This window comes from Macaca thibetana, chromosome 15, assembly GCF_024542745.1.
Source record: "Macaca thibetana thibetana isolate TM-01 chromosome 15, ASM2454274v1, whole genome shotgun sequence".
Lineage (NCBI taxonomy): Eukaryota > Metazoa > Chordata > Mammalia > Primates > Cercopithecidae > Macaca > Macaca thibetana.
The window spans coordinates 9,481,837-9,501,209 of record NC_065592.1 but is presented as its reverse complement, the minus strand read 5'-3'; the positions used below and the strand labels follow the sequence as shown (position 1 = coordinate 9,501,209).

Genomic DNA, 19,373 nt, shown 5'->3' with positions numbered 1-19,373 from the left:
TAAGGCCCAGAGATAGGAGGTCACTCAGTCCAAAGGAGCCCTCTTTGGGGAGGCCCCAGGAGTTTTCAGCCCCAGCACTGGAAGACAGCCTGTGCTCAAAGGCTCTGAGGAGAGAACGCCATGGTTACCATGAAGCGTAGTGGTCCCAGGGCCCTCACCGAGATGGTCTTCCAGTCCCCCTCCAGGAAGTTGCGCAAGGGTGTGAGGAAGCTGATGGAGGCCGTGTGGATAAAATCCCTCTCCGCAGCTCCCAGTTGCTTTTCGGCTTCTGCCACCTTGATCAGTGTCTTCCCTGAGAAAACAGAGTTGAAGGGTGAGGAAGGTCAGGCTCAGGCTGCTCTGATCTACGGGCAGCAGGAGAGGGCTCAGGAAGAGCTTGCTGAAGAGCAAGGGCCGGGGTGCTCAGTGCAGAACGCTTTGCCTGGGAAGAAGAAGAAGGAACCTACACCACACCGTCAACTGGGGACTGACAAATAAACAGTGGGACAGCCAAAATATGAAACACATCGCAGCCATTATAAAGATGGGAGTTAGACTTCCAGAATGTCAGAGAAAGGAGCTCAACAAATCCCCGCCCAAAAAAAGTAACAATAAAACTGGACACCACGCCAGGTGTGGTGGCTCACACCTATCATCCTAGCACTCTGGGAGGCCGAGACAGGAGGATCACTTGAGCTCAGCAGTTCGAGACCACCCTGGGCAACATAGTGAGACCATGTCACCTTGAAAATAAAACAAATTGAAAGAAAACTGGACACAATTGTCAAAAACATCCATTTCTGGACTCTGGAAATTGACCAAGGCAAAAAACAAATTAAAAAGCATTTAATCAAGAAAAACTGCTGGGCTGGATGCTGTGGCTCACATCTGTAATCCCAGCACTTTGGAAAACCAAGGTGGGCAGACTGCTTGAGCCCAGCTGTGCAAGACCAGCCTGGGCAACATGGCACAACCTCATATTTATAAAAAATAAATTAAAAAAAAAATAAGAAAAATGAGCAGCGCCTCAGAACCTATGGGGCACTGTCAAGTGAACCAACATATGAGTAACACGAGTCCCAGAAGAGGAGAAAATAAGGCAGAAAAAATATCTGAAGAAACAATAAGAGGCTGGGAGAGCTGGCTCATGCCTGTAATCCCAATACTTCGGGAGGCCCAGGCGGGAGGATCATTTGAACCCAGGAGTTTGAGGCTATAGTAGTAAGCTATGATTGTACCACTGCACTCCAGTCTGGGTGACAGAGCAAGATCCTGTCTTAAAAGGAAAAGAAAAAACATGGTTTGATTCATCACATACAAGAGAGCTACAATAAGATAAATTGTCTTCTCATTAGAAACAATAGAGGCCAGACAGCAGTACGATGATATATTACTGCTTATGATGAATTTATGATAAATTACTATTTATTCAAAGTAAAGAAAAAACTGTTCATCCAGGAATTCCATATATAGCAAAACAATCCTTCAAAAGTGAAGGCAAGGCCGGGCGCAGTGGCTTACACCTGTAATCCTAGCACTTCGGGAGGCTGAAGTGGGTGTGTCCCTTGAGGTCAGGAGTTGGAGACCAGCCTGGACAACATGGTGAAACCTCATCTCTACTAAAAATACAAAAATTAGCTGGGTGTGGTGTGCATCTGCAATTCCAGCTACTTGGGAAATGGAGGCAGGAGAATTACTTGAACCCGGGAGGCAGAGGTTGCAATGAGCCAACGTCACACCACTGCACTCCAGCCTGGGCAACAAGAGCAAGACTGTCTTAAAAAAAAAAAAAAAAAAAGATACGGCCGGGCGCGGTGGCTCACACCTGTAATTCCAGCACTTTGGGAGGCTGAGGCAGGCAGATCATGAGGTCAGGAGTTCAAGATCAGCCTGACCAACTTGGTGAAACCCTGTCTCTACTGAAAATACAAAAATTAGCCAGGCATGGTGGCGAGCAGCTGTAATCCCAGCTACTCAGGAGGCTGAGGCAGGATAATCGCTTGAAACCGGGAGGTGGAAGTCACAGTGAGCCAAGATCGCACCACTGCACTCCAGCCTGGGTGACAGAAAAAAAAAAAAAAATCCAAAGATACACTTTAAATTTAAAGACATGAATGGGCTGAAAAATGTATAACAGGTATGCAGTAACCACGAGAGAGCTAACGTGGCTATACTACTACCAGACAAAATAGACTTTAACACAAAATTGTACTAGAGACAAAGAGTAGTACTTTATAATAAGAGAGTCAGTTCATCAGGAAGATGCACAAATATAAACATACAGACCTAAGACAGTTCCAAAATACATAAGGCAAATACTGACAAAGAGAGAAATAGACAATTCAACAGTAATAGTTGGAAACTTCAATACTCTGCTTTTTTTGATTTGAGATGGAGTCTCGCTCTGTCTCTCAGGCTGGAGTGCAGTGGTGCGCTCTCAGCTCACTGCGACCTACGCCTCCCAGGTTCAAACGATTCTCCTGCCTCAGCCTCCCGAGTAGCTGGGATTACAGGCACGCACCAGCATGCCCAGCTAATTTTTTGTATTTTTAGTAGAGACGGGATTTCACGTTAGCCAGGCTGGTCTTAAACTCCTGACCTCAGGTGATCCAACCACCTTGACCTCCCAAAGTGCTGGGATCCCAGGCGTGAGCCATCATGCCCAGCCTCAATAGTCTACTCTTGATAATGAATAGGACAACAAGACAAAATCAGCAAGGACATACAAGCCTTGAACACTATTGACTGATGTGGCCTCGCTGACATCTATACAGCACTGCCTCCTCAACAGCATAATTTATCATCTTCTCGAGTCAACTTAGGACAGTCCCCAGATACACCATATACTAGGTCATGAAACAAATCTGAATAAATTTAAAAGGATTAAAACAATACAAAATATGGGGCTGGGCGTGGTGGCTCACGCCTGTAATCGCAGCACTTTGGGAGGCTGAGGCACGCAGATCACTTGAGGTCAGGAGTTTAAGACCAGCCTGGCCAACATGGTGAGACCCCGTCTCTATTAAAAATACAAAAAATATGCCGGGCGCGATGGCTCACACCTGTAATCCCAGCACTTTGGGAGGCCGAGGCAGGCAGATCACGAGGTCAGGAGATCAACTATCCTGGCTAAAACGGTGAAACCCCGTCTCCACTAAAAATACAAAAAAAAAAAATTAGCCGGGAGTGGTGTCCGGCGCCTGTAGTCCCAGCTACTTGGGAGGCTAAGGCAGGAGAATGGCATGAACATGGGAGGTGTAGGTTGCAGTGAGCCGAGATTGTGCCACTGCGCTCCAGCCTGGGCGACAGAGCGAGACTCCGTCTCAAAAAAAAAAAAAAAAAAATTATAGGGACCAAGAACACGTTAGTGGTTGGCTGGCTGGACGTGAAAATGGGGCTTGACAATAGACATGAAGGACTTTTGGGGTGTGATGGAAATGTCCTTTAAATTAGACTGTGGGCCGGGCACGGTGGCGCACTCCTGTAATCCCAGCACTTTGGGAGGCCAAGGTGGGAAGTCACTTCAGTTTAGGAGTTTGAGATCAGCCTGGGCAACATAGCGAGATCCCCATCTCTACAGAAAAATACAAAAATTAGAAGGACATGGTGGTGGACACCTGCAATCCCAGCTAATCAGGAGGCTGAGGTGGAAGGATGCCTTCAGTCCAGAAGGCAGAGGTTGTAGTGAGCCGAGATTGCACCACTGCACTCCAGCCTGGGTGACAGAGTGAGACTCTGCCTCAATTAAAAAAAAAAAAAAAAGTTAGATTGTGGAGATGTTTGTACAACTCTGTAAATTTACTACAAATCACTGAATTACACACTTACACGCATTTTATAATGTATAGCTCATACTTGGATAAAATTTCAAAATGGAAAAAAAAGATGGATGTGGTTCTATAAATGCTTCAGTGAAAAGATACCTGTAATATGATAACAAGTTAAACAGTCAGGTTCTGGCCGGGTGTGGTGGCTCACGCCTGTAATCCCAGCACTTTGGGAGGCCAAGGTGGGTGGATCACTTGAGGTCAGGAGTTGGAAACGAGCCTGGCCAACATGGTAAAACACTGTCTGTACTAAAAATACAAAAAAGCCAGATGTGCTGGTGGGCACCTGTAATCCCAGCTACTTGGGAGGCTGAGGCAGGAGAATTTCTTGAACCAGGGAGGCGGAGGTTGCAGTGAGCCGAGATTACACCACTGCACTCCAGCCTGGACAACGGAGTGAAACTCCATCTCCAACAACAACAAAAAAAGTCAGGTTCCCAGATGGCACACAATATGATTCCATTAAAAAATACACACAAATAGGCCAGGTGCAGTGGCTCACACTTTGGGAGGCTGAGGCAGGCGGATCACTTGAAGTCAGGAGTTCGGGAACAGCCTGGCCAACATGGTGAAACCCTGCCTCTACTAAAAACACAAAAATTAGCTGGGTGTGGTGGTGGGTGCCTGTAGTCCCAGCTACTCAGGAGGTTGAGGAAGGAGAATCACTTGAATCTGGGAGGCAGGGGTTGTGGTGAGCTGAGATCGCACCACTGCACTCTAGCCTAGGTGATGGAGTGAAACTGTGTCTCAAAAAAAAAAAAAAAAAAACAACACACACACACACACACACAAACCAAAACTGATGAAGAGAAGATTCCATTTTTTACTCTTTTTTTTCTGCATAGAGTTTTTACATTTAGAATGAATTCAGGTATTATGTGTATAATTATTTTTTTAAAGTAAAAAAAGAAAGGAAGGGAAGGAGGGAGAATCAGAGCTAGAGACCATGACCCCTAGTCCCTGGCTGTGAGGCCTGCTCACCATAGGGGGTGGTCGGCCCCAGCTCACTGGCCGCGTCTGCCATGTACTGAGCCAGCAGCTCCCCGTTGGTGACCCTTGAGGGGACCTTCCTGTCCAGCTTCTCATACAGGAACTCCTCCACTCGGGCACCTGTGGGGAGACAGCAGCCAAAGCCACAGGGATCCTCAGTTCAAGCCCAAAGATGAAACACAAACAGACCCAGACCTGGCCCTGCCCACAGGTGCACTCGGCCTGCTGACTTCCTTGCTCATGCTCAACCCTGAGACTGCTGTGATTGACCCAGCACTAGATGGAGGAGGAAGCCAGGGCCCATCCACTTCTCCCTTATTAATATGATTACAGAACATAATACATGCTTGCACAATTCTCTGCTCCTGGCACCCAAAAGTTATCTGGCCCCTCAATGAACCACAGATCAGATTTACGGGCAGACACACAGCATGACCCGGAGCCACCCTCCTTTCCCCAGAAGTCCTGCAGGTCACTTCTGTTTGACCTTGGGGGCCTGCCTGGGTGTGCTCCGGGCACTCCCTTCATCTCTGGGCCTTGCTGACCTCTGCAGTGACCAGGTTTGGGCCGGGCATGGTGGCTCATGCCTGTAATCCCAGCACTTTGGCAGGCCAAGACGGGTGGATCATTTGAGGTCAGGAGTTCAAGACCAGCCTGGCCAACATGGTGAAACCCGTTCTCTACTAAAAATACAAAAATTAGCTTGGTGTAGTGGCATGTGCCTGTAATCTCAGCTACTCAGGAGGCTGAGGCAGGAGAATCGCTTGAACCCGGGAAGCAGTGGTTGCAGTGAGCCAAGATCGCGCCATTGCACTCCAGACTGGGCAACAGAGCAAAACTCCATCTCAAAAAAAAAAAAAAAAAAGAGAGAGTGACCAACCAGGTGTATGTTTTGCCTGCCTCTTCTCCCACGTGTGTTTTAGCTTCCAGGCATTTTCAGTCTTCTGTGCAAAACTCAGTATTTCCACTGCCCTGGAGTGTCTGGCAGCCCAACACAGAGTCCCCCATTTTCTTTTAACTGTCCCTCCTCAACAGCCTTGAGCCTAAGAGTCTAGCTGAAACCCTGGCTGCAGCCCCACCCCACCTGTGCCACAGCAGGGCCAGGCCTCCCACGACTGTATCCCTGCCCCACAACTGCGTCCCTCCCCAGGCCCACCAGCACACACTCACTGGGGTTGGGCTGCAGCAGCACCTCTGTCTGCCTCAAGATCTTCTCTGTCCAGTTCTTGGTGCTGTCTGCCCGGGCCAGAAGGTTTTCAAAGTGGGCATCAAGCTCAGTCTTCTCAGCCTGGCCAAACTTCTCCTCCGTGAACTATGCAGCAGGGAAGGCCAAGGGGTAGGGAGGGCTCAGAAGGAGGTGGGGGAGTGGAGGGGAAAGGGAGGACTGCCCCCACCAGCAGGAACCTAGGCAGGCCCCAGGGACAAGGAACCGGCCCTGAAGGTGATACTGTGTGACCTGGCAGGGCCTCACTGTTTTCCCATTTGTGAAACGAGGTGGCTGGACCAGAGTATGGGAATCACAGCTTCTTTTGGAAATCCAATGAATCCCCACAAAATGCACATTCATACACAATCTGACCCATAGCTTAGTGGGGTGAGGACCCCTGGGGAGGCCAGCCCTAGGGTTCTTAGAGCCTGACTCTGAAGGAGAGGACTTGGTAGAAAGTGTTCGGGACAAATGGGGCACGGAGCAGGGTCTGGGGTTATCAGGGGGCTCCATGGGCATCTGGGAGCTGCTAGGGAAAGGGTGCCAGAGGAGGGAGGGGAAGAAACCAGGGTCGGGGGTCAGAAGGACCTGATTCAAGTCTTAGTTCTGCCACTGTCAAGCTGTGTGACCTTGGGCAAGGGGCTCTGCCTCTCTAAGCATTGGTTTCCTGAGCTGAAAAAAGGGAATAATAGCACCTCCCTCATAGGTCATGAGGATGAAAGAGGAAAGATGTGGGTTAGACATAAACGCTGGGTCTGCTACAGTGCTGCTGCCCCACGTACGGCACCAGTGCTACGAGCTGATGGGTGCAGAGACGTCTGGGAAGGAAGGGGAATGCAGGAAGGGAGGATGACCAGATGGTTGGCTTTGGCCACCTCGTAGGGTAGATGGAAACACTGCCAGCCTATCAGAGCCAGTGGCTGGGCACACCCAGGGCCCAGATGTCGCATGGGTCCCCATCAAAGCTGGCAGAAGCCACGGGAGTTACCTAGGAACAACCAGAAACTGGTCCAAGTCCTGGCCCCTCTGATCTAACAGTGTCCTGTCCTAAGGGTTTCCTCATGACCCCATCAACCTCTACCGCAGGAAGGGCTGTTTCCCATTTCACAGATGCCGCCACTGAGGCTGAGCAAGCAGCAGGGCCATGCAGGAGTCGGGTCAGCCATGAATCATCCCTGGGTGCAATCAGCTCCAGCAGCGGCGGGGGGCTGGGCAGCCACCAGGAGCTCAGCAGTCATCAATTATGTAGCAGAGCTTGGGTTTCTCCCTGCAGGGCTGGGAGGGCCCAGCTGCCAGGGGGCTGGCTGCTCCTCCCCCACCCTGGCTGTCTCTGCCTCCTCTTCCTCCTCACACTCCCCAAACTGAGACCTTCCAGAGCAGAGGCTCAGCCTTCCTCGGCCCGTCGTGGCTCTATCACCTTACTCAGTCCTTTGAAGGGGATGGCATTCACCCCATTTCCCAAATGAGGAAACCAAGGCTCGGAGAGGCAAAGTCTCCCTTCTGGGCCTGAGAGCCCCCGCCTGGACAATGCAAATAACAGGATCTAGCTCATTGGCTATTTGGCCACAGTATGGGGCTGATACATGTTAGCTAGTATTATCATCACCATCATTAATGAAAAGCCTTGGCTAGGCACAGTGGCTCATGCCTATAATCCCAGCACTTTGGAAGGCTGATGTGGGCGGACGGATTGAGCCCAGGAGTTCAAGACCTGCCTAGGCAACATAGTGAGACCTCATCTCTACAGAAAAAAAAGAAAAAAGAAAAAAAAAAGAAAAAAAAGGCCCAGCACAATGGCTGATGCCTATAATCCCAGCACTTTGGGAGGCTGAGGCGGGCGGATCACGAGGTCAGAAGATCGAGACCATCCTGACTAGCAAGGCGAAACCCCTTCTCTATTAAAAATACAAAAAATTAAGCCTGTAATCCCAGCACTTTGGGAGGCCGGGGGCGGATGGGCACGTGTAACACGGTCCCAGTAAAAATACAAAAAACTCAGGAGGCTGAAGCACTCAGGAGAATGAGCAAGAACCCGGGAGGCGGAGCTTGCAGTGAGCTGAGATCCGGCCACTGCACTCTAGCCCGGGCTACAGAGCAAGACTCCGTCTCAAAAAAAAAAAAAAAAAAAAAAAAAAAAAAAAAAAAAAAAAAAAAAAAAAAAAAAAAAAATAATTACAAAAAATTAGCCAGGCGGGGGTGGTGGGCACGTGTAGTCCCAGTAACTCAGGAGGCACCACCGCAAGGTGGAGCTTGCAGTGAGCCGAGATCGCCACTCCAGCCTGGGCGACAGAGCTCGACTCAGTCTCAAAAAAAAAAAAAAAAAAAAAAAATTAGCTGGGCGTGGTGGCACACACCTGTAGTCCCAGCTACTCAAGGGGCTGAGGTGGGAAACGAGGCGGAGGTTTCAATGAGCCAAGATCATGTCACTGCACTCCAGCCTGGGTTGAGAGAGCAAGAACCTGCCTTAAAAAAAGAAAGACTTTGTGAGGCCGAGGCAGGCGGATCACGAGGTCAGGAGTTCGAGACCATCCTGGCTAACACGGTGAAACCCCGTCTCTACTAAATATACAAAAAATTAGCCGGGCGTGGTGGCGGGTGCCTGTAGTCCCAGCTACTTGGGAGGCTGAAGCAGGAGAATGGCGTAAACCTGGGAGGTGGAGCTTGCAGTGAGCCGATCGCACCACCGCACTCCAGCCTGGGCGACAGAGCTCGACTCAGTCTCAACAACAACAAAAAAATTAGCTGGGCATGGTGGCACACACCTGTAGTCCCAGCTACTCAGGGGGCTGAGGTGGGAGCCCAGGAGGCGGAGGTTGCAATGAGCCAAGATCATGTCACTGCACTCCAGCCTGGGTGAGAGAGTAAGAACCTGCCTTAAAAAAAGAAAGACTTGGCCGGGCGCGGTGGCTCAAGCCTGTAATCCCAGCACTTTGGGAGGCCAAGGCGGGTGGACCGCTTTGGGAGGCCAAGGCGGGCGACACAGCGAGACTCCATCTCAAAAAAAAAAAAAAAAAAAAAAAAAAAAAGAAAGACTTGGCTGACTTGGCTGGGCATGGTGGCTCACGCCTGTAATCCCAGCACTTTGGGAGGCCAAGGCGGGTGGATCACGAGGTCAGGAGTTCAACACCAGCCTGGCCAAGATGGTGAAACTCCGTCTCTACTAAAAATACAAAAATTAGCCGGGCCTGGTGGCACGTGCCTGTAATCCCTGCTACTCAGGAGGCTGAGGCAGAGAATTGCTTGACCCCGGGAGGCGGAGGTGCAGTGAGCCTAGATCGTGCCACTGCACTCCAGCCTGGGCGACAGAGCGAGACTCCATCTCAAAAAAAAAAAAAAAAAAAAAAAAAAGACTTTGGGAGGCCGAGGCAGGCAGATCACGAGGTCAGGAGTTCAAGACCATCCTGGCTAACATGGTGAAACCCCGTCTCTACTAAACATACAAAAAATTAGCTGGGCATGGTGACAGGTACCTATAGTCCCAGCTACCTGGGAGGCTGTCAGGAGAATGGTGTGAACCTGGGAGGTGGAGCTTGCAGTGAGCTGAGATCGCACCACTGCACATGGCTGGGTGAAAGAGCGAGACTCCATCTCAAAAAAAAAAGAAAGAAAGTCATTCAGGCATGGTGGCTCACGCCTGTAATCCCAGCACTTTGGGAGGCCAAGGCGGGTGAATCACTTGAGGTCAGGAGTTCAAGACCAGTCTGGCTAAAATGGTAAAACCCCATCTCTACTAAAAATACAAAAATTAGCATGACATGGTAGTGCATCACTATAATCCCAGCTACTTGGGAGGCTGAGGCAGGGGAATTGCTTGAACTGGGGAGATGGAGGTTGCAGTGAGCTGAGACTGCGCCAGGCTGCGTGACAGAGTGACTCCATCTCAAAAAAAAAAAAAAAAAAAAAAAAAAGGGCCAGGCATAGTGGCTCATGCCTGCAATATCAGCACTTTGGGAGGCTGAGGCAGGAGGATCACTTGAGCCCAGGAGTTTGAGACCAGCCTGGCCAACATGGTGAAACCCCATCTCTACTAAGTACAAAAAAAAAAAAAAAAAAATAGCCAGGAGTGGTGGCAGGTGCCTATAATCCCAGTTACTCGGGAGGTTGCAGTGAGCCAAGATTGTGCCATTGCACTCCAGCCTGGGCGACAGGATGAGACCCAGTCTCAAAAAAAAAAAAAAAAAAAAAAAAAAAAGGAAGGAAAGAAGAAAGGAGGAAGGGAGGGAGGAAGGCAGGCAGGCGGGCACGTCTCCCTCACATCCCTCCTCAGCTCTTGAGAGCTACCCTGATGGTACCAAGGGCATCACCCTAAATGTGCACCTCAACACCTGCCCTCCTTACCAAGGTTGAGAACAGCACTCCCCACCCTGCCCTCCCTTACAGGCCACATCTGCCCAGGTGAGAAGTTCTACCAGGCTTTCCCAAGCTAGAGGGCATTCATCCCATGTCCACTGCAGCCTGTCTGGCTCCATGACGACGATGCCACCACCTCTCTGGCTTTTATAAGCATTACTTCTACCACTACTATTACTATTACTGCAATGGCCACGAATAGTATTAGTACTATCACTCCTCCTGCCCTCTCCCACCCCCACTGGCCAAATCTGCCTTAGGTTTTCTTGCCTCCGTGCCCTTATCTGGGCTGCTCCTGCCACTTGGACCAACGTCACAGGCCCCTCCCTACTTTCTGGGCACAGTTCAGGGGCCCTCCGTGCAGGAAACCATCCCAGAATGACCCATACAAAAGGGATCCTGCCCTCTGGATCCTCATCTCAGGGCCAAGGCCTTGTTCCTTGCTGGATCGGGGAGGCTCTTAAAGTTGTTTCTCGTACCCGCAGGGACTGGGAGGTTCCCGAGCCCATCACATGTACTGATCACAGAGAACCCCTCTCCCATCCCTCCTGGCTGTCTCCCATCCAGGCCAGCGTGGTCTCAGGCAGAGCCCCTCTACGGCCTCTCCTGCCAGGTCACATTTCAGGCCTCTCTGTCCCCTGGCCTGCCACTCTGCCCCAATCCTGCCAAGGGGAAGGGGTTTGGTGCTGGAGTCCGAGGCTGCTCCCAGGAAAATGGCAGCAGTGGGGTGGGCGTGCAGAGCAGAGAAAGCCTCTATTTATAAAGCTCCCAGCTCCCTCCCTCCCACCCCGAGGCTGGGGCCTGACTGCTGGCTCCCACTCCAGTAACAGTGACCCTGTGGGGCAGCCCCCACCAAGCAGAGCCACACCTAGGCTCCGCTCTGCCTAGGCCCTGAGAGCCCTGGCCAGGTCAGGCAGCAGGGCCCCAGCCCTAGCAGGGAACTGGCAGATCAGGTTCTTCCCAGATGTGGGAGATAGTGTGGTTGCCATACCAACAGCAAAGTGGGTTCCCCCCTCCCAGATGGACTGGGGCCATCCAATCCGAGGGGCTCCGGGATCCTGGCATCTCCACTAGGGCTGGGGCTGCCCACCAGACTTGGAACACTTTAAGCAGTGAATTCTCGCTGGGATGCTAATCCTCAACGGGACACAGCACTTTCTAGTAAACATGACTACATGGGTTGCTGGCTGTGTCTGGGCTCCTGGGGAGGGGAGGGGAGTGCCGGGGTTGGGGGTGGGGAGACAACTGTACTCAACAGAAACAACAAAGATGACAACGACAAAGACAATGCTACAGGACCTGCTCCCAGAGCCCTGGAACGGGCCAGCCCCAGGCCTGCGGAATCCCACTGAATCCCATAACCACGGTGTTACACCTGATTTACAGAAGGGGAGGGCGGGGCTCAGAGAGAAGTGACTTGTCCAAGGGCACATGCTGAATGGGTGCAATATTAACCACGGTGACACCAATAATGAGCTTGCCTCCGGTGAGCACACATATGCAGAGTCCCACAGAATCCTCGCATCTGCCCTGGGAGGCAGGAATACTGATCCCATTTTTCAGACTGAGAAACTGAGGCCCAGTGAGGTGAAGGCACCTCCCCCAAGGTCACAGGAGGGCACTTTCCCACCCACACCTGAGCCTAGGTCTTCCCATGATGTTGAGCTGTTTCTCTCTGCCCCTAAACGGACAGGACTGGTTCCAATCTCAGTATCGTGGGCCTGAACAGCTTCCCAGGCAGATCCCAGCCCTCTCCCCATCCCCCAGGCCTAGGGACGAAGGAAACAGACCTCCCGTGGGGCAGAAAGGAAACAGCTCCTGGCTTCCGGCCTGACTATCCAAGCGTGTGAAATGGCCATGAGGGACTCATGACACCAGCCGCCCATTGCACAGGTGGGGAGACTGAGGCCCGGAGAAGGGGTTGTGGCGGACGCATGAGTCCCTGGGCCTGGGACCCAGGTCGCTAAATGCCCCGCCAGGCGCCGGTCACTGCTGGACAAGGGCAGGGAGGTAGGACCCAGCCGGCGCCTCCTCCCCTCCTCAGCCGGGCAGGCGCCAGGGGAGCAGGATAACCCAACCGGCCCAAAGGGTGGGCACCGGTGCCTCACTCCAGGCAGTAGGGCCGGGCCGCCCGGGCTCTTTCCCTCTTCTGGTCAGCAAGGGCTCAGTGGGGCAGAGGTGTGCCCGCGGCGGGGACGGGGAGAGCAGCCCGGGAGGGCTTCCCCGCGTCCCCAGGCGTCTGCCGCAGGGTGCTCCCCGCCCGCCGCACATCCGGGCCCCCGGCGCACGGCGCGACGCCAGGCCTCACCTGCACGGCCCGGGTGAAGAAGATGCCCGCGTCCGACGCCAGCTTCTTCATGTTGAAGTCCATGGTGCGCCCGCAGGGCCGCCGCGCACGGGCCAAGCGCAGCCGGCAGCCCCAGGCCCAGCCGCCGCAGCTAACCGCACCCCGCCCACCTGCTGCGGGCCACCGGCCCTCCGCGTACCCGCCCGCCCGCCAGCCCGCAGCAGCCGCCTAGCCAGTCCGAGCATGCAGGGCGGGGCGCGGAGGCCGCGGGACGGAGTAGGCGGGGTGCGGAGGCCGCGGGGCGGAGCTAGGGGGCGGGGGCGGAGCTGACGGCGCCGGGGCGGAGCGGGACGGCAGTGGGGCGGGGCTAGAGGGCGGAGGCGGGTTGGCGGAAGTTGAGCAGAGTTGGAGGGGGCGGGGCTGGTGGGGCAGGGGCGGGGACAGAGGGCAGTGGGGCGGAGCTAGATGGGTGGGGGTGTGGCCTTGGCACGGCCAGAGCCGGGTGCGGGGCGGGTGCAGGGTGTCCCGCTGGGCAGTGCTCGCTGCTGCCCCCCTGCGCCTGCTGCCGCCACCGCTTAGGCCGGCCTTTTTTTCCTTTACTAAAATTATTATTAAAACTGGAACTCATGTGCTCTTAGATGATTGCAGGTACACACAATAATTACATATTATTTGACATCTTACCAATGCTTTTCAAAATTTTTAATTGTTAAATATGTATTTACAGTCTACAAGGTGATGAAATTGTGGAATAATGAAATCAAGTTAATTTACATGTCCATCACCTCACCTACTTTTTTTTTGTGGTGAGAACATTTCAAATGTACTCTTTTAGCAATTATGCAATACTTTTTTTTTTTTTTTTTTGTAGACAGAGTCTTGCTCTGTCACCCAGGCTGGAGTGCAGGGGTGTGATCTCGGCTCACTGCATCCTCCACCTCCCGGCTCAAGCGATTCTCCTGCTTCATTCAGCCTCCCGAGTAGCTGGGACTACAGGTGCCCACCACCATGCCCCACTAATTTTTTGTACTTTAGGAGAAATGAGGTTTCGACATGTTGCCCAGGGTGGTCTTGAACTCCTGATCTCAGGCAATCTGCCTGCCTCAGTCTCCCAAAGTCACTAAGTGACTGTGGTCACCAATCCGTGCAATAGATCTCTAAAATGGGCCTCTCTTGCTTTCTCCTCCCCCTACGCTGTGCCTGCTGCCTCTCCCCTATTTGTGCCTCTTCATCTCCGTTCTCTTTATTCGTACCCCCACCTCCTGTTCCTATTTCTTCCACTCTGTTTCCCTTGGGTCTCCTCCCTTTACTCCTCCCCTCTGACCTCTCCTCCTCTCTTCTGCCCTGACCTCGGTGACTGAGCCAGCCTGACCAAGATGGAGAAACTCTATCTCTACTAAAAATACAAAATTAGCCAGGCGTGGTGGCACACGCCTGTAATCCCAGCTACTTGGGAGGCTGAGGCAGGAGAATTGCTTGAATCCCCAAGAAATACTAGGCAGACAGGGGCGCGTCCCTGGCAAAACCCTACATTCCAGCTGAAAAGCCTGAATCCTGTGGCCCAAAGTGAGGCAGGAGGTTGCGGTGAGCCGAGATTGCTTCATTGCGTTCCAGCCTGGGCAACAAGAGCGAAATTCCATCTCAAAAAAACAAATCAAGATGTAGGCTGGGCGCAGTGGTGAACGCCTGTAATCCCAGCACTTTAGGAGACCAAGGCAGGCGGATCACCTGAGGTCAGGAGTTTGAGACCAGCCTGGACAACATGGTGAAACCCCATCTCTACTAAAAATACCAAAAATTAGCCCGGCATGATGGTGTGTGCCTATAGTTCCAGCTACTAGGTAGGCTGAGGCAGGAGAATAGCTTGGACCGGGGAGGCAGAGGTTGCAGTGAGCCATTGCATTCCAGCCAGGGCAACAGGAACGAAACTCTGGCCAGGCATGGTGGCCCACACATGTAATTCTAGCACTTTGGGAGGCTGAAGCGGGTGGATCACGATGTCAGGAGTTCGAGACCAGTCTGGCCAAGATGGTGAAACCCTGTCTCTACTAAAAATCCAAAAATTAGCCAGGCGTGGTGGTGTGCATCTGTAGTCCCAGCTACAAGGGAGGCTGAGGCAGGAGAATAGCTTGAATCCAGGAGGCAGAGGTTGCAATGAGCCGAGATCATGCCACTGCACTCCAGCCTAGGCTACAGAGCGAGACTCCGTCTCAAAAAAAAAAAAAAAAAAAAAAAAAAAAAAAGTGAAACGCGATCTCCAAAAAAAAAAAAAAAAATCAAGATGTGTACATTTAGAGAAGGAAAGAAGATTTTATTTCTTATAAAAGGGTACAGACTGCAAGGTGACCATCCCACAAACTGGGAAGCATGCCTTTGACAGAAGGCAGAAGGCAGAGAAACACTAAGCAGACAGGGGCAGGTCCCTGGCAAAACCCTACTTTCCAGCTGAAAAGCCTGAATCCTCAATCCCAAAGCGAGAACTTCTATCCATTTGCCTGCTCTCTCCTGATTGGTTCTTTCTGAATAGTGCCTTTTTACCAATCAAATATTGCCATTTCCAAAACTACCTGCAGCCCACCCCACCTCCCATCCTGTACCTTTAAAGACCCCCCCAGACCCCAGACTCAGTTGGTAGGGAGAGAGAAGTGGCTTGACTGGAGAGAGGCGACTTTCCTTCAGAGTGAAGAGGCTGGACTTCAGAGGAGAAATGGCTTAACTTCAGGGAGATGGCTTGACAACAGGGAAGAGCCATCTGGAGTGGCAAGGCTTCAGGGGAGGATTACCTGCCCGTTCCATCTGCTTTCCAGTTCACCTCTCTGCTGAGAGTCATTTCTATTGCTTAATAAAATTCTTGCCGGGTGTGGTGGCTCACACCTGTAATCCCAGCCCTTTGGGAGGCCAAGGCGGGCAGATCACAAGGTCAGGAGATGGAGACCATCCTGGCTAACATGGTGAAACCCCGTCTCAACTAAAAATACAAAAAATTAGCTGGGCGTGGTGGTGGCAAGGCGCCTGTAGTCCCAGCTACTTGGGAGGCTGGGGCAGGAGAATCACTTGAACCTGGGAGGCAGAGGTTGCAGTGAGCCGAGATCCGGCCACTGCACTCCAGCCTGGGCGACAGAGGAAGACTCCATCTCAAAAAAAATAAATAAATAAAAACAAAATAAAACAAAATAAAATAAAATTATCCTCCTTCACTATCCTTCAAGTGTCCAGGTGACCTCATTCTTCTTGGACACTAGACGAGAGCTCGGGACTCACCAACTGCGGGTACCCCAAAAAGATTGTCATGCTGGCCCTCTGCTGTCACTGGCGGAGGGCAGCCACCCCACACAGTAAAGCAAGGAGCCTACTGAGCTGATAATACACTGCCGTCCATGGACAGCAGAGCTAAGAGAGCACTGTAACGTGTCCCCTGGGGCTTCAGGTTTTGCAGGCACCCCGACCTGGGCACCGCCATGGGGCCTGCATGGAGCCTCCTTTTGCCCACGCCCAAAGCAGCCAGCCGGATCCTGCACTTGCCGCCCCCATGCTCCCTCCCGCAAGGGGTTGAGCATGGCAGGCCGACATAGACAGGGCACGCCACCACGCCTGGCTAATTTCATCATATTGGTCAGGCTGGTCTCGAACTCCTGACCTCATGATCCGCTCTCCTCGGCCTCTCAAAGTGCCGGGATTATAGATGTGAGCCACCACATCCGGCCTTGGATCCCCCTTTTCTTTCTGGAGCCTCTCACCTCCCCAGGCAAGTCCAGGTGTCTCCTTGGTATCCCACATTCCCCCATTAGAGTAACCATCACAGGGGATTGTGATTAAGTATCCGCTCCCCAGACAATGAACTCCCCTGGGGCCACCACATACCTACCTCCTGTCCACCACTGAGCTCCCATGTCCAGCCAAAAGGCTGGCACACAGAAAACATTAGTTGAATAAATGAAGGAATGTGGCTTTACCAACAATTATAATTTTCCTTTTTTTTTTTTTTTTGAGATGGAATCTTGCTCTGTCACCCAGGCTGGAGATCAGTGGCGTGATCTCGGCTCACTGCAACCTCCGCCTCCCGGTTTCAAGCGATTCTCCCGCCTCAGCCTCCTGAGTAGCTGGGACTCCAGGCACACGCCATCTTGCTGGGGTTTCACCATGTTGGGCAGGATGGTCTCGATCTCCTGACCTTGTGATCCACCTTCCTTGGCCTCCCAAAGTGCTGGGATTACAGGCGTGAGGCACTGCTCCCGGGCTTTTTTTTTTTTTTTTTGAGATGAAGTCTCGCTCTGTTGCTTAGGGTGGAGTGCAGTGGTGCGATCTTGGTTCACTGCAAGCTCCGCCTCCTGGCTCAAGCAATTTCCTGCCTCAGCCTCCCAAGTAGCTGGGATTATAGGTGTGTGCCACCATACCCAGCTAACTTTTGTATTTTTAGTAGAGACGGGTTTTCACCATGTTGGCCAGGCTGGTCTCGAACTCCTGATCTCAAGTGATCCACTCACCTCAGCCTCCCAAAGTGCTGGGAATAGAAGCATGAGCTACCGCTCCCAGCCGACAATTGCAATTTTTTTTTTTTTTTTTTTTTTTTTTTTTTTGAGACGGAGTCTCGCTCTGTCGCCCAGGCTGGAGTGCAGTGGCGCGATCTCGGCTCACTGCAAGCTCCGCCTCCCGGGTTCACGCCATTCTCCTGCCTCAGCCTCCCGAGTAGCTGGGACTACAGGCGCCCACAACCGCGCCCGGCTAATTTTTTGTATTTTTAGTAGAGACGGGGTTTCACCGTGGTCTCGATCTCCTGACCTTGTGATCCGCCCGCCTCGGCCTCCCAAAGCGCTGGGATTACAGGCGTGAGCCACCGCGCCCGGCCGACAATTGCAATTTTAAAACGTAGTTGTGCCCAGCTCTTCACAGTTATGGAAGGGCTGACACTCCGTCCTCTTTCCATCCTCTCCAAAACCCTGTGATTCGGGAAAGGGAAGAATTTTATCCCTATTTCTTTTTTTCTTCTTCTTTTTAGATGGAGTCTCACCCTGTGGCCCAGGTTGGAGTGCAATGGTTGGATCTCAGCTCACTGCAACCTTTGCCTACTGGGTTCAAGAGATTCTCCTGCCTCAGCCTCCCAAGTAGCTGGGATTACAGGTGTGTGCCACCACGCCTGGCTAATTTTTATTTTATTTTTTTTATCTTTAGTGGAGACAGGGTTTCACCATGTTGGGACAGCCTGGTCTCGAACTCCTGACCTCGTGATCCACCCACCTCGGCCTCCCAAAGTGCTGGGATTACAGGCGTGAGCCACCGCGCCCGGCCTCATCCCTATTTCATTTCACACAGGGGTAAACTCTAGAGAACTGAAGTGGCAACACTTGATTCCATCTCAGGTCGGCCTGATCTCAATCCTGGTGTTTAGTGTAAGACCCAGATAGGTGGCCAGAACTGAAGACCCCTTGACTCCAGCTCTCAGAGACACTGTCTAGCCAGCGAGACCTGGCACTTCTGCAAACAACTCCAGAACAAGGGGGAGAGTGGGGGCAGTATAAGAGCATGCTGCGGGAAGTCAGGGGCGGTAGTATTTGAAAATGGGCGCTTGGAGAGTGGGAAGGATTTGTCCTTGTGGGGAACGACAAGAGTAGAGGATCTTAATGTGAGAGCTCAGCCTGCTTTGGCGTCCTCCAAGAAACCCCCTTCGAGGTCTGGCTGCTCCGCTTCAGTCGCTTTAAGAGTGGCCCCGCCCCACCCAGCCGCCCATGTCGATCGAATCTGAATGGCCAATAGTAGAAGAGAAGAGACCACTTTCGCGCTTCAACCGCACTAGGGGGCGGGGAAGAGGGCGGGAGAGGTGGACTAGCAGCTTGGTCACATGACCCGCCTAATTGGCCAGAGGCTGCGGCGGCCCTGAGCGACTTAGCAATGCTCATTGGCCAGAAACGGGTGGGCCTGGCGCTAGGCCACGCCCCCGACGGCCTCGGTTTGGTTGCGCAGCTGCGGGGGAAGGAGACGCTGCCCTTCCGTAGCGATGGGATCCCGGGTGAGTATCGGCCCGGGCTGAGCCCCCAAGGCGGTCGGGCAGCGCGGCAGGGCCCGGGACTTGAGCGGAGGACCGAGTGAGCGCGGGTGTCCGGGCCCAACTGGACCGGGAAGGTGCCGGGTTTGGAATCAGTGGGCACCCGGGCCAGGGACGGTGCGAGAGGGTACCTTGCTTGGGAGTGGAACGAGAAGGTACTTGGGTCAGGGAGGTGATGCCCAGGCCTGGAACGTGGCGGGGATTGGAGCAGGCGCGCAGGTACCCGATCCGAGGCGGGGAAAGCACCCGGGATGGAAGGAGCAGGTGTGCTGGCCGTGAGCAGCGCCAGGGGGTACTTGGGTGAGTTTCAAGGATATTCCGGGGTAGGGGCAAGAGAAGAAGGGGCTGCCCAAGATGTCTGGGGTGGAGTGAGCAATTTCTGAAGACAGGGATATTGCTGAGGTCCAGCGCGGGGGTGCCCAGTGCCCGGCATGGTGGGACTGTTGAGGGGTCCGGCATGGGATGAATAGGAGACTGGGCAGAGTGGCTCAAGGGAGTCGGGGACGTTGTTGGGGTCCAGGCGGAATGAGCGAGTGGACAGGCCAGAGTCATTAGTGGGGTTGCCTAGCGCAGGGGAGGAGGCGCGTGGGATGATAAGCTTAGACACCCAGGCTGAGGGTGCTGTAAGTGCTCTGGTGACGGTGGAATGAGGAGGTGTCTGCCTAAGATTGTAGGGCACGAGAGATGGCTGCC

At 52.9% G+C, this 19,373-nt stretch overlaps 4 protein-coding genes across 6 annotated transcripts in view; 2 read left to right on the top strand and 2 right to left on the bottom strand.

Annotated features, from left to right (window-relative positions):
* SH3GLB2 (SH3 domain containing GRB2 like, endophilin B2) overlaps positions 1 to 19,373 on the bottom strand; it is a 483,899-nt gene that overhangs the window by 6,572 nt on the left and 457,954 nt on the right. For 2 of the 3 annotated variants that reach the window (XM_050760156.1, XM_050760157.1), the window contains exons 1-4: positions 12,662 to 12,879; positions 5,967 to 6,108; positions 4,788 to 4,916; positions 159 to 292 (exon numbers count right to left, since the gene is read on the bottom strand). In XM_050760156.1, coding sequence (XP_050616113.1) covers positions 159 to 292; positions 4,788 to 4,916; positions 5,967 to 6,108; positions 12,662 to 12,724 — 468 coding nt within the window. In that variant the 5' untranslated portion in view covers positions 12,725 to 12,879. Of the gene's footprint in view, positions 1 to 158; positions 293 to 4,787; positions 4,917 to 5,966; positions 6,109 to 12,661; positions 12,880 to 19,373 lie in introns of those variants that run through there. The other variant, XM_050760155.1, reaches the window with a different exon arrangement.
* Positions 1 to 19,373, bottom strand: part of SPOUT1 (SPOUT domain containing methyltransferase 1) — a 256,133-nt gene that overhangs the window by 195,891 nt on the left and 40,869 nt on the right. The gene's annotated exons all lie outside the window — the stretch shown is intronic.
* Positions 13,112 to 19,373, top strand: part of DOLPP1 (dolichyldiphosphatase 1) — a 63,764-nt gene continuing 57,502 nt past the window's right edge. The window contains exon 1 of the mRNA XM_050760311.1: positions 13,112 to 13,116. The gene's annotated coding sequence lies outside the window, so the exon portion shown is untranslated. The remainder of the gene's footprint in view (positions 13,117 to 19,373) is intronic.
* MIGA2 (mitoguardin 2) overlaps positions 18,481 to 19,373 on the top strand; it is a 38,853-nt gene continuing 37,960 nt past the window's right edge. The window contains exon 1 of the mRNA XM_050759923.1: positions 18,481 to 18,644. Coding sequence (XP_050615880.1) covers positions 18,527 to 18,644 — 118 coding nt within the window. The 5' untranslated portion in view covers positions 18,481 to 18,526. The remainder of the gene's footprint in view (positions 18,645 to 19,373) is intronic.